Source organism: Idiotropiscis lumnitzeri, chromosome 11 (assembly GCF_059441095.1).
Source record: "Idiotropiscis lumnitzeri isolate Australia: NSW breed Sydney's pygmy pipehorse chromosome 11, RoL_Ilum_1.0, whole genome shotgun sequence".
In the NCBI taxonomy this organism is placed as follows: domain Eukaryota; kingdom Metazoa; phylum Chordata; class Actinopteri; order Syngnathiformes; family Syngnathidae; genus Idiotropiscis; species Idiotropiscis lumnitzeri.
The window spans coordinates 15,763,649-15,778,150 of record NC_142401.1 but is presented as its reverse complement, the minus strand read 5'-3'; the positions used below and the strand labels follow the sequence as shown (position 1 = coordinate 15,778,150).

Genomic DNA, 14,502 nt, shown 5'->3' with positions numbered 1-14,502 from the left:
AGCTTTTTTCTTTCATTTTTCTAGTGTTGTGACTGGAAAATTGGTCAATCATTTTCCAGGTTTTACAGGATGCGTGGGACGCCTGAATTTGTTTTCTGGTTCCATTTTGACAAAAACTTCTGAAAAATCACGGAGAGCTAAGTTAGTGATTTTTCTGTGTGAATGTTTTTTTTTTTTTTAATACGTTACTTCCTTGTGTGATGAAAGTTACGCAAGATGAACCAACGCTCTTCCATTTAATTCTCAGACACAGGGAATGTAGGCAAGCCGGCTACTTGCTGGGAAAAAAATAAATAACAATAGAACCCATAAAACTAAGAGAATAACTTTTGACAATTTTGCTTCTGAAAATAAATAAAATAAAAAGAGCGGCTTCAAGACTGGATTTACGATTTGTGAATCAACCCAGTATGCCGTTGACGCTACAAAAGAGATTTAAAATACTCTGCAATCTACTCTAATTCCCTTAATGTGCGTCTTTTCTGTGGATTTTTCTTTCACCTGTAGGGGCGCTCTGTAGTTCAGAAAATACGCTAAATAAATCTTGATGTTTTTTCTCTTGGGTCTGTTCTGTTTTAATTAGCAAAATTGTTGCCGGGTTAAAAGGCACTCTTTTAAGAATCTGTTTATGAACACATTTATTAACAAGCCGTGAATCAACCCAGTATGCCGATGACGCAACGTTAAAAATTTTAAATGCTTGGCAATCTACTCTAAGTCTCTTAATGCGCTGTCATTAAGATTACGTTGCTTTTACCTGAAACTGTTTTTGTCCCATTTCACCAGGTATATTCTCTCACCCTTCCAGCTGGAGTCACATTGTTTTGGTTTGAACAGTTTAAAAAGAAAACTTCAACGCAATCCTACAGTTTTGTGTTGATAGGTGGACGGGAAGCACGTGTTAAGCATTTTGGATTTAGGCGTCAGTTTGGCAAAGACGGTTACAGTCAGTACCTTTACATACACAGAAGAAAAATGAATATTACAGTACTATTATATAATACTGCACGGAATCAAACTTTGAAATGCATGTAAATACCTTAATCTAAGCGTGTTTGACCTTTTGGATCAACAAACCCAGACTATTGGATGCAAAACCACATTCCTCTGGCATGTATTCACTTCCATCCATCGAACATCGAACATGGTCCAGAATCCGTGTTGATGGTAATGTGGAGGGTGTATTTGGACCAACGGGAAAATCCATGCTTTAAGAAGTACATTTATTTACGTTAAAATGATGATGAGGCTAATCCGCGCTTCTACATATCAACAGGGTCCATTATAACATAAAAAAACTTCACTCCTATAGAGAAAATATTGAGAAATATGCAATTTGTTAGCACAAAAATTAATTACAGTCATGTATCGGTTTAATCAAATCGGTGTGGGCAATTGTATTATGTTGAAGCACTCGACTTGTACCAATTTACAAGATGTAGACAAGTCCAGCATTTTCCTGGTTGAATGGTACCCGTTTTTATCAATGTCATGGACAAAATATTCACCATAATTTCAGAGTATTTTTGGTGAAAATACGGTAATTAAATCACTTTTTTTTAACCCTTGGTTACAATAGCTTCAAAAAGCCTGTGCCTCTTGGAGTTCTTTATTTCTGGGAGCTTCTCCCTTCAGGGGGTAAAATGCATGCTCTATTGGGTTAAGGTCGAAATATTGACTTGCCTTCCACTCTCCTCCCGATGAAGTTCTATGTTTCGTTGTGTTTTGGGTCATTAACTGGACCTGATTGGATTTTGCAAAGAAGAACTGAGACGATCCACTAAAGTTTTAGAACAAAGTTTTACAGACTGATGAGCGCAAGATTGACCTCTCCCAAAAGGATGGTGAGGCCAAAGTAAGAGAAAGAAAGGATCTGCTTAAATCTAAAACACAAACATCTGTCAAGTTCATCTGTCAAGCATGGCGGAGGTAATGACAATGTTAGGGCAGCTCCTGGAACTGGCACACCAGTCTTTCTGGATGATGTAATTCCTGATCTTAGCAGCAGAATAAATTCCGAAGTCTATAAAACAATTTTGTCTGGCAATGTACAAAAAATGCATTAAAAAAATGAGAGTGGCTCAACATACAACAAGACAATGACCCAAGACACAATGCCAAAACAACAAGGTACTTCATCATGGGGAAAAAGTGCCAGGTCTTAAACAGGCCAAGTCAATCCCCGGACATTATACGTATTGTATCGTGACGTATCATTACATCGCTAATCAATAACAGGGCCGAATTTTCTCCTCATTTCTGACCAAAGACAATTTGTTGATTAATAATGATCCTGACCGATAACGCAGGTGTGTGAAATCAGTCACGTCAAATGTTAAACCTGTTTCTTTACAATCACAAATTTTGACTGCTCTGACCGACGAACCAACAGACCGCTGATAGACTAACTGACGGACTGACCTGACAGACTGACTGTAAGACTGACCAAATGATGATTACAATTTGGTTCGGATTGAAAAAAATGACGGACTGACAAATGACCGATGGGTAACCAGGCTACTGATGGATGACGAATGATGGACCGTCAAAATTTAGTAAAATCCTCGCTGGTTACGAACACTCGTTGGCCTGGGGCAGCATGCTGCTTCTCACAGATCAAGTCTTGCTACTACTAAAGAGATCTGGTTTGAGTGGAAATAGTGTAATGAGTGTGGTGTGTTGTGTTATGTTGGTCATGAGAAGTACACCACCCACTAAGAACACGCTTGCTATTTTTTTTCCCTCTTCATTTTTGGGATAGCTCACATTTTTAAAAGTTGTTAAAAATTAATTTCTGTACGTATATTTGTTTAAACATGAAGTTAAAGTGAGTGAAATCCAATAAGACGATGATTAATCAAAGAAAAGCTAAATGTAGAGCGTAACGTCAGCAGTTTCAAGGTCGGGCTAACCTCAATGGAAATATTTCTTTACAAATTTGAACGTGGCTTGTGGTTGACTTCCTGACACTTTACGTTTTACAGGTCTATCCAGATCCAATGAAAATCTTGGAAATGTTTTCATGCGGCCTAAAAGTGCGTCAAGTGACATTTTTGGTGACCGTCTTACCTGCATGGGTGTTGATTGGTAGACGTCATCCCCGCCGGAGTCCACCAGGTCTTCCTCGTCCAGTGTGGCTCTCTTGTATGATGACATCTGAAAAGTCAGATACACAAGAGAGTCCCTGAGTGTCTCCATGCTGTTTCATCAACCCCCTTCAGCTGCCTACTCCACTGCGGTGTTTGGGGGTTCGGGTTTCGCCACAGCGTCCATGGCAAATGAACAATCTGGTCAGTCCGGTCGGGCTGCGTTAATGCCAGTGAGTATTTCAAAGGTATTCCCTTCCGGCTCCCATGGCCGCTGACACAGCACGTCACAACACTAACACCTCCCCTAAATCCTTGAGCGTTCTCGTTTTTCACAACTTGCCGTTTCAACTTGGTGCGAGGGAGGACGTAACCCGTGGAAAAACAGGAAGGAGTTGTGACTGCCACTTGTGAGTCTGAGCACATTCCCAGAAAGTTTTGGGCAGACAAAGGCCACACCTCGTCTGTTTTTTCATAGGACTAGACACTCTGAAGGAGGCGCCCAGGAAGCGTGTTCCCCTCCCACGACATGCGTGCTCCCATCGCCATGGTAACCGACACCTGATAGGTTCTGAGGTGGCCGGCTCGTCTCCTCTTTAAAGCGTCATCACTGGCCCCCTCTGATGTCTCTTTTTCTATGCAGTTCAAAACCAGAGCAAGCTCAATACACGGTCATGTCGAGACGCAATCATTTTTATTGTCCAAGTGTGTTAATTTGGTGGGAATTTTTCACACGAAGCATGTATACCAGACAAATATACAACACTAAATTATGCTCTTTTTTTTTAACTGTACATTATTTCCCATGTGAGGAAAAATGTAAGCAAGAACAACTTGTATTGAAGATGGTCCACTGTAAATTAAGTCTCAGCCATCTCGTCTGGCTCCCATCTGAACGAGCTCGTAACGCAGTAACCCAATATGTTTACTTGACCCGGACAGCTACCTGTAAACAACAAAGGCCATGGGCTCGCACACCCCTGATTTGTTGCTCTTCCCTACTTGTTTCGCATTAACACAGCGGAATGGCGGTCTTATTCCGCCTTGGACATTCCAGGAAAAGAAAGAGAGCCATGTAATTGCTTTTCCCTGGAAAGATGACACATGTAACAATAGCACCAGGTGGAAAGACCTCAAAATATTCATGATGCCAAAGGTTAACGTGGATGTGTCTCTTTGAACAACAACGACAACAACAACTGTAATGCTTTTAACTTTGCAGTCAAACACTGAACCACATTTCAATTCAACGGTTCATGAAAAGTTTATGGAGGAGGACCATGTTATTATAAAATGCAAATTCCTCGGCACCACAACGCTGGCACAGTTCACTACTGACTAACGCAGCCACCTTCCTTTGGTTTTACAAACAATGACAAGCACTTCTGAGGAAATTATGCTGCTACACAGAAAGACAGCAAACTCAATATTCTGCGGTGTTGGGCGTGTTTAGGCAGTTTCCTCCCCGATGTGCTCGTAAAACAGTCGGGGAGAACAATCGGAAATGTTCAACCTGTTCAACAATGAGGGTCAAAAATCCTTATAATAACGAAAATGTAATCATATAAATTACAAGGAATCCAGTTATCAGATAAGATAACAATTGGCCTAGCTTCTTTGATTACATACTTTATTTACTACTACTCTGGCTGCTACATCTGCCATGATGGTCTTGGTACAATGACTGGAATTGGACTGACGTTCTTTGTAAGGGACTCAGATTTTGTCGTGTCAACATAAAAAAAAACAAAAAAAAAATAGCTGACACACAAACGGAGGCAAACCAATACACAGTTTCTTTGTACAGGGAAAACCATTTAAGTAGCAGCACAATGGTGCCCTTAAAAATGAGTACACGCCAACAAGCTCCAGATTATCTCAAACCCTTAGTGCAGAGTTACACACACTCGCACTCACGCACACACACGTGTGCAGTCACATACCTGTACAAGGAACCAAACATATAGACACGCAAGCGCCACAAGACAAATTCAAGCAGAAAATAAAAAGACACACATACACACACACACACACGCCCGCCCCCCCACCCACCCACGCACACACACACATAAGGACAGAAATGCAGTTACGCACACTCAAAAGACATGCACAGACACACAAAAAACACTCGTACAAAACAGACAAACATGCACACAGACAAACAAAAAGACCCCCCCCCCCACACACACACACAAAAGACAGACAAATACAAACACACATAAACAGAGAGACGCGTGCGTAAAAGACAAGTGTTAGTAATGCACGATGACAAAAGGGACACCACAAAATGACACACAAAGGAAAGCTCACGGGCACACCATGTGCCGTTGTACACGCAACATGAGCTAACTTGTTGCTTTCCCTCCGCCGCATCACGTAGGCGTTTGCTGTTTGTTTGCTCTCCCGTATTGAATGGACACAAACAAACTGGGACCATGACTCAACAGGCAATCACTCGCGCCTGGTCGCTCTCAAACCTCACAATTCACACGCTCGAGGTTGCTCGGCCTTCTCGAATGCGACAGACAGCGGCGCGGTCGTCTCGGGGGTTTAGCTCCTGACCTCTGACGTCAACTCGGCGCAGGAAAAGGTCACTTTTTTCCCATCCCGCAGAAATGACATTTCCTTTCGGACAAGAAACCGCTGATAATCATGGAAGTGCAGCAGCGGGAGAAATAAAGCCAGCTTAGCCGCTTTCCCATCAAATTAAAAAAAAAAAAAAAAAAAAAAAAAAAAAAGATTATTTTTAGAAACATTGCAAGAGAAAATTGTTTATATTGGCAGCCACGTGGTTATTAATGTGCACGCCGCAGCTCAGGAATTCTTTACATTTTTTGCATGTGTGCGTGCGTGTGTGTGTGTGTGTGTGGGTGTGTCTGTATGAAAATAGTTTTGCATTTTTTATTATAGTTATTTTTTATTCATTTTGACAGCTTATTTCAATTCAGTTCCTTTTAATGAGTTTAGTTTTATCAGTTTGTATTTTTTCAAAAAATCTTCATTGTAGTTTGTTTTTTTATTAGTTTTAGTATTAGTTTTTCTTAAATAGAGTGGAACCTCTATCTAATTATTGTCAATTGGTTCCATCAGCCTATTTGTAATTTGGAATGCTCATAAAACAAGGTAATATTTCCCATTGAAATGAACGGAAATGCAAAGGGTCCGTTCCAGGCCCAAAATTAAGTTACTTTTTTTTAACCAGCGTTGTCAAAAACCAGTATAATGCAAAATAGAAATAAGTCGAAACACACCATTACGAAGAAACCCACATAACTATTTTTTGCTCATTAATGTTACCAGAGGAGGGAGAAAAGGGGAAGAGAACTACAGCTCCATTTTAAAAAGGAGTCTTCTTCCATAATCTATCCATTATCTGTACCGCATCTCCTCACAAGGGTCGCGGGGGTGCTGAAGCCTATCCCAGCTATCTTCGGGAAGTAGGCGGGGTACACCCTGAACTGGTTGCCAGCCAATCGAAAGGCACACATAGAAAACCAACCATCCGCGTTGACACTCATACTTCGGGGCAATTTAGAGTGTCCAATCAACCTGCTATGCATGTTTTTTGGAATGTGGGAGGAAACCGGAGTGCCTGGAGGAAACCCATGTAGGCAAGGGGAGAACATGCTAACTCCACACAGGAAGGCCAATTATGACACTGATATTCAGCGGCATGTAGGTTTTGGCTCAGAGCAGGAAGGAGGATCAAACTTGTCAGATATGCCATTCCCTTAACTACCACACATCATGCCACCTCCTTTGCACCATCTTAGGACGCCACTCTTCATTTACTTTAACAAAGATAAGACACACATGTGATTGCCCCTGGGTGTACTTGCGCAATGCTGTTGTGCATGTACTTTTTCTGTACTCTCTGCAAGTTCTTCATCTTGTGGGCGGACGAGGCACAGTAACAGGGAATCAGAAATTTAAAATGCGTACGATTCCGGAAGAATAGACCCGTTCCAATATATACTCAGGAAAAAAAAAATTATATAAAGAAAAAAAAAAAATCAAGGAAAAGGTGAATTGCTACCACAGCAAATAGTAAAAGTAAAAATAGTAAATAGACACTATTTACTGAATAGATAATAACACGCTTTCGGTTGGTATGTTAACAAGATAGCAAGCAGATTAGAGGAATATCAACAGGGGAAAGGTCTTCTATATCGCCCTAAGGTCAGATACTGTTTTTTTTTCATGGGGATAAATGAAATGCTAACTTGCTAGCAAGATAGAATCCAATTTGGGCTGCACCTTGGTTCTATTTGCCAAAAAGTAATTTCGGTTTTAGCTCCAGCTAAAATATGCCCCTGACCACAAAGGACACGATTATATGTACCGTATTTTCGCAGTCATAAGGCGCACTTTAAAGTCACAAAAATTCCCCTTAACAAACAAAGCGCCCTGTCAGTCGATGCGTCCATTAAATGGACAAAGTACCACTCACGTCCATCAGCCCTTGTCATCAACGAGCTGTTGGAAGTGCATGTTAGCACACCCTGCTGGGCAAAGAGTGAGTTGTTCATGCTTACAATCGACCGTGACAAATACACTATCTGACTATAATGTTTGGGTGATGGTGTTGGAAAAAGCTGGACAAAGGGCAGCTGTCCACAATGTTTTAGTCTGTCTTATCATTTATGTTATTGCAAGCAAGAAACGTCCCAGGTTTAGACAACAGACAAAAAGTCCAAAGCACATCTCTTTAAACAGCCATGCAAATCTCTCTAAACAGCTATGGGATTGTGGGTCTCTGCTCCCAGAATGCATTGCTTGAATTAGCTAAGGCTGAGTGGCTTTTGTGTTATTTTCATTTTTTTGGGGTATATTGATGGCATGAGAGATACATGTTTGTGTTAATCTTATTTCTATGTTTCATTGTTTGCTTGTATGATGAGTTTTTTATTTTTTTTTTAAACCGTGACTCTAAGGAGTGTGGTAAGCAGCCAAGTCCCTCCCCTGACGTTGCTTTGTAGGCTATTGCCAATGCACCTAATATTGGCCTGAGCCATTGTCAATGTCAGCTATTGTCAATAGAGACTTGGCGTCTGCTGCAACAATGGGGTGATTGCTTATGTTATTGGGGCATAGTAGGCTGCTATCGGCTGTGTCAGTGTGGGCAGCTCTGCCAAGTTCATGCTATGCTAACAGCAGCTGTGCTATCGTCTTGTCAGGCGGTGCGTCCAGTATATGTTACAAAGACAGAAATAGCGCCCTCAACAGGTGTTGCGCCCTTTGACACGGCGCGTCTTTTGGGTGCGAAAATACGGTACTAGTGGGGCCCAAATATGTTGAATATTGAGTTGCAAAGTCCAGTATGTCAATAATTTCTTTCAAAAAGTGAAACTTTTATATTACTTTACGACACACAAAGTGAAATATTTTCAAGCCTTTATTTTAATTTTGATGATTCTAGCAGAAAGACACAAAAATACAAAAAAAAATCCAATATTTCACCAAAGTAGAATCGACAAAGTTCAACAGTTCTCTTTGTGTCCCAATCTTGTCATGTAATTAATGCAAAACTTCCTCAGCCCTACAAATGGTCTCATTCTGGCTTACTAGGCTTCAGAATCATAAGGAACATTTCTGTCTCGATGGTTGTACAGAAAACTATCATTGATTGATCCTCAATTATACATTGACGCGTGAGTCTGCAACGCCAACCTGGCGAAGCACAAAACCAAGCTGCATAAAGTCCAATTTGAAGTTTCCAATCAAAAATGGTTTGGGGACCCATGACATTTGCTGATGTGGCTCCATTGTCTTTTAATCAAGTCCACAGTCAACGCAGTTGTCTACCCAGGAAATTTTAGAGCACTTCATGCTTCCTGCTACACATGAGCTTTTTGGTTTTATTTTTCCAGCCAAAACTACGGACAGGGTTCTAAATTTACAACTGACAAGTCACCAAATGCCGGTTAAAATTCATTTTGGCGGATGTTGATTAAAAACAAACACGCCATTTTGGACGAAGAAGCATGATGCAATTATGTCAGTCAGTCTGCCCACTCAAAGAAGAATATTGCTGAAATCATTGATTTTTCCGGATTTTGGTGCGGCCGGTGCTCCTATTGAATGAAGGATCGGTTGAAAACAAAGAAGTGAGAGATAAGTGATAACGTATTCTCTTCTCCTGCCTTGTCACTCAGTGGCAAAGGTAAGTACAAGGCAGGCGAATGACAAAGGCCGTGTTGAATGTTATTTCAGTCTATCCTCCAAGCCGCTAAAAATGAATGGCCGTAGTTTGGACACCCTAAAAAGAAGTTGAGAATCCTTTGGGAACCGCAGTCAAAACAAGGAATCAGAACCGGACTTGTTGAAATTCAAATGATGCTCAACCCTACTCTATGCTGTTTTCTTCTCAGTCATTTCTACACCCAGAAGTGATTCCTACATTTCGAATTACTGATATTATGCAGTGATGCTGCATAGTGATATTTAAAAGGGTAAATTAAGAGAGTTTCCAGCCATATTGGCTGGTGTCCAGAAAAGTTATTTTAGAACCCTTGACCACCAATACCTGGTTTAATAGTCATGGCATAACAGTAATTGATTGGCCAGCAAGTTTGCCTGACTTGAACCCCAAAATTTAGAGGGTAATGTCAGGAGAAAGGTGAGGAAATAGAAACCTGGAAATGAAGACTTAAGGCCAATGTTAAACCAACTTGGGCTATGAAAACACCTGAACAGTGCCAAAGGCTGATCACCTCAATACCACCTTGATGCTGTAATTAAAGCAAAAAGGAAGCCCACCCCCCAAAAACTGAGGGCATTTTTCATTAATACACTTATCAGAAGGCAAACATTTTTGTTCAAGAGTTTTTTTTTCCCACACATGAAATATTCACATTTTTTAAATAGGGGATTTTATTATTTTTTTTTTTGGGGCAAAATTGAAACCAATAAAGGCTTGAAATATTTCACATTGTATGTGGTGTACTAATATAGCATCCAAGTTTCTTTTGTGAAACAAATGACTGAAATAAATGGACTTCCTTTTGATGTTCACATGTTTTGGGCACCTACCTGCATGTATGTGCAATGCGATTGGATGGCCACCAGTCCAAGATGTAGCACGCTTCTCACAGGAAAATTTACACAATAACCAACCGACAATACATACGCACGTGCACGCACACACGGCTTCCTCTAACCATAAAATGATCAGCTGGGCTGTGTGAAAATTCAGAGCCATGCACACAGTGTAGCGTATGTACTGCTGTTCTTCACAAGTTAAACGCTTTTCTTGTCTGCAGCTGTGCAGTTTTCAGACAGGTGCTAGTCTCTCTTACAGATTGGTATCATCAGACACCAAGTGCAGTCATCAAACACACTGTGAATTAGTACTAAGTACAAATGAACACAATATCAGTTTCAAGACATGATAAAATACAGTTAAACGTACAACTGCCTTCTTATAAGCACAAAGAAGCATACTTTGTTCCGATTACCCAGAGTGCTAATCTAAGACTTAAGACGTTAGCTGTTTCTTTGTTCTAGAGCTTTGGTTTGTCCTGGACATTGTCTTGATAAACAGGACTAAACACATGTGTGTCCACTGCGTCCCGAAGCACTTCTTTTCCAAGTCAAAGAGAGAACAAGCCTAGGTCATTTAAAATCTAGATGACATGGAGGACAGAGCATTTGCGGGCCCTTGTTTTAAATTGTGACAAGAAAACGTCTTCTTGAATTCATTCACTGCCATAGATGTGTATAGAAGCAAAAAAGTACATTCATTTTCCCTGGGCTGGCAGTGAATGAGTTTTAAAAGGAGCGGTACACGCCGGCGCGTTCGGTGGCTTTCGAGTCATAAAATAACACAGACACAAATGATAAGAGGCCCTTCCAGTTCTACGGCTGTTTGTTGTGGCTGTTTGATGCACACTCTCCAGACGCTTTGCTAATGAATAACTGTTGCGCAAACAAGTCACATCGTGTGTGTGTGTGTGTGCGTGGGGGGGGGTGTGCGTGTGGGGGTGTGCGTGCGTGTGTGTGGGGGTGTGCTTGTGTCTATTATAACAGCGATCAATCACCCTGAATGGGGAAACTTACTTGTGCCATCCTGTTCTGCGAGGTAACAATATTTGTACGACCTTCCTGCACATAATAAGGACGGATGAGGAAAATAACAATAACAAACCGCAATGTGGAACCACTGTGAACCTTCTTAGAAATACACTGATTGATGAGCCTAATCTGTGTATCACTAAGTGTATCACTTCCCCTTTATGACATTATAAGACATGCGACTCATAATGGACTGTGACAGCAGATACAGTTTTATAATTTAAGAGTCACTCTATTAGGGCTAGTTTACTCCAATATATGAATATAGGGTTGTTTTAGCCTACTCTCACAGTACTTAAACCCACTTGGAGTGTTTATTATATTCCCAGTAGGGCTGGGCGATAAACCGAAAATTTACCGTTACTGAAAATTATGACAATAACCGACATCATTTTGCCCATGTCGGTAAATTTGGTGTTTAAAAAAAGAAAAAGAAAAGTCTTTTCTGTCTGCGGCTATGTTCATGCCCCTTTAAGACGGCAATTCCACCCATCTGAACTAGAAAGACAACTGACGTGGTCGTGGCTGGTGAGTCAAATCAAGAAGCGGCTAGCACGGCTGAAGACCACAGTAACGTTAGTTGAAGTTGTTCCTGTTGCGCTTGTCCCGAAAAAAAATTCGACATCTATCGTTTGGAAATGTTTTGCGTTCCCTATAGACGACGTTTGAGCAAAAGAACACGAACTACAAAGTGCGTCGTAAGCACCCAAAACAGCGCATCCAACCTTTTCTTTTTCACCACCTACAACACAACCATGCTGTTGACTTGGAGCTTGTGGTAAAAGTTCAAAGTGAGAAGCAAGGTTCGACAAGTGACAACAGCCCATCACGGTGGCGACACCATACGAGAGAACGTCTAAGAGGTGGACGCGATAGCCGAGCACAAAGCTAAAGATAGAGCTCCTCTAGCTACAGTGGACCGCACGGGATTTAAACGCCTCATGAAAGTAGCCGACAAGAGGTACAAAAATATTTTTCGCAAACCGTACTTCCCAATATGGACACCATCGGGACAGGAGCTTAGACATGTCAAGCATTTTGCATCCACATCCACTTGTGGTCGAGTCGCAACATGGATCCTTGTTTGAGCCTGACTGTGCATTACATGGACAAGTGGCGACTGCGCACCGGAGTACTCGAGATGGCACATTTCCTGATGATGCACACTTGTTTATTTGGCTTGCATTGGCCTATTTTTCATTTATTTAGCATTTTGTTTACAGACCACACTAGCTCCTTTGCACATGGCATTATTTATATTGTTTACAAGAGACCTTTACACAAATCTAGGCCTTTGCACATGGCATTACAGCACCTTGGAGCAAGCCATTTGCAGAAAAAGGTAACCCTTTTCTCCTGTTCTTTGTGACATTGTTCGAGTCATGCAAAGTAAGCAATTTGGAATGTTTATACAAATGATTTTTGTACTTTTATTTTTCATTGACACTAATGGTACAAGTTGGTCATTTAAAAAAGCAGTTAATATACATTTCCCGCATTTATTTTGATTTTGGTCCGCGGGGGGGATTTATTGTGCATTTATCGTTAGCGAGGTAAAATTGCTCAATTTGTCGTGATATTGATTTGCGGTCATATCGCCCAGCCCTAATTCCCAGGTGGCATTTTTACTTTGAAACAAAATATAAAACAAAGACAATTGCTCACTATGTATGTAATTAAACAATATAACCGAAAAAATGTCACTAGTTTAATGCTAACACACAATGCAAAATGTCACAGGCAGGCTAACGGAACAAGCATTGATAATGTAGTGGTCATATCCCTTAGCAATGGATGTTTGAACACGAACAATTCAGCAACACATGCAGACAGACACTATTATTATTATTAATAGTCACAATAGTCATTATTTATCCTTAAGCAACTAACAATGCAGGTTGCCAAGTCACGTAGTTGTGAAACTCTTCTTTATTATTAATGTCTGCATTATACTGTCCCTTGGTGGCCAAGATGTGCATTACATTATTACTAAACTACACTTCACCTGAAGAAGCAGACATATACATATAATGTTGGTGAAAGCTCGTGTCAAATAAACCAGTTAAACTAGTCTCAAAGATGCCACTTTTCTCTTATTTATTCCTATACTGTATTTTTTATACACTATATTACGGTTGAATGATATTTTTCTTGTTGAACCAGGTTGTAAAACATTTTGCTGTGTATGTAGATCTTTAAAGTATTAATGGCATTACAATTCATGTCAGTTAAGAAAATTATTTGACCGGAGTATTTTGAGTTACAATCTTACTTAGTGAACAAAATTATCTCCTAAATCACGGCATCACTGTATCTCATAAAGATACAGTTGATGGTTGAGCTACACGAAAGACATATTATGATTGTTTACTGCCTATTTTTTTCTTGAAAATATAAATGAACAAACATTATATATTATAATTGTAAAATAAATGGTCCGTATTTCCAAAAATGAATTTTGTAATCAGTCGTACATCATTTTGACAGTCACTCTATCAAGGTTGGTTTACTCCAGTATGTAAATATAGTCTAAATACTCCCCCCTTAACGTGAATACAGTTATAATGCGCATATTAGCACTCAAATACACTGTTTTACGCGGCTTTTAGAAACAAGAATAGACGCTTTTCGCGTCAGAAATGAACATTGGCAGACACACGTGATTTCACGTTAGCGCGCTCACCCCGGAAGTTGAAATCTGTACCATTGTTGAGTAATTTCCATACGACAAGTCTGAAAAAAGGTCGCAACATTCGGAAACACACACACAAAGAAAGTGCACTCACCTCGCCTCCAGATGGTCCAGTGGCGTGACTCAGTTGGTGGGTCTTTTCTGGCCAAATGGGCCGGAGGTGGGTAGGGGGGACAAACAGACAGCCAGCCCCCCTCTTTATCCAATCAAATGCTTCTCTCCGCGCCTCGGCGTCAAGATATATCATTCCCTGTGTATATACGTCATACCGGAAGTGGTCGAGCACTAGCGGATAAACACAATCGCAGTTTTTTCGGATTAATATAAAGTAATACATATATGTTTATATACCCGTCGTTTGTATAGATTGTTTTATAAATGTTTCAAGTCCGACCTTTTAAAAGCACCGCAGTGGACTCCCAATACGTGCTTGATTATGTAATAAAAACCATTTAAATGTTTGTTGAACGTGTGAACACAATAGAACTTTAGGTGAACTGCATTTATCAGTCTTTGGACTGTACAGTACTTAAAATAATGTACTTCTAAATTAATTTTTTGTTGTTTAAGTTTTTTTATATAATTTAAAATTAAAAGCTAACATTAAAAAGTATACAAGACATACGTAAAGTACTTTTCAACAGTACTATA

General features: G+C 40.4%; 1 protein-coding gene across 3 annotated transcripts in view; it reads right to left on the bottom strand.

Annotated features, from left to right (window-relative positions):
• Positions 1-14,069, bottom strand: part of ece1 (endothelin converting enzyme 1) — a 31,510-nt gene extending 17,441 nt beyond the window's left edge. The window contains exons 1-2 of one of the 3 annotated variants that reach the window (XM_088309077.1): positions 13,946-14,069; positions 3,070-3,156 (exon numbers count right to left, since the gene is read on the bottom strand). In XM_088309077.1, the coding sequence (XP_088165203.1) occupies positions 3,070-3,156 (87 nt within the window). In that variant the 5' untranslated portion in view covers positions 13,946-14,069. Of the gene's footprint in view, positions 1-3,069; positions 3,514-13,842; positions 13,911-13,945 lie in introns of those variants that run through there. The other 2 variants (XM_088309076.1, XM_088309075.1) reach the window with 2 other exon arrangements.
• Between the last annotated feature and the right edge of the window lie 433 nt (positions 14,070-14,502).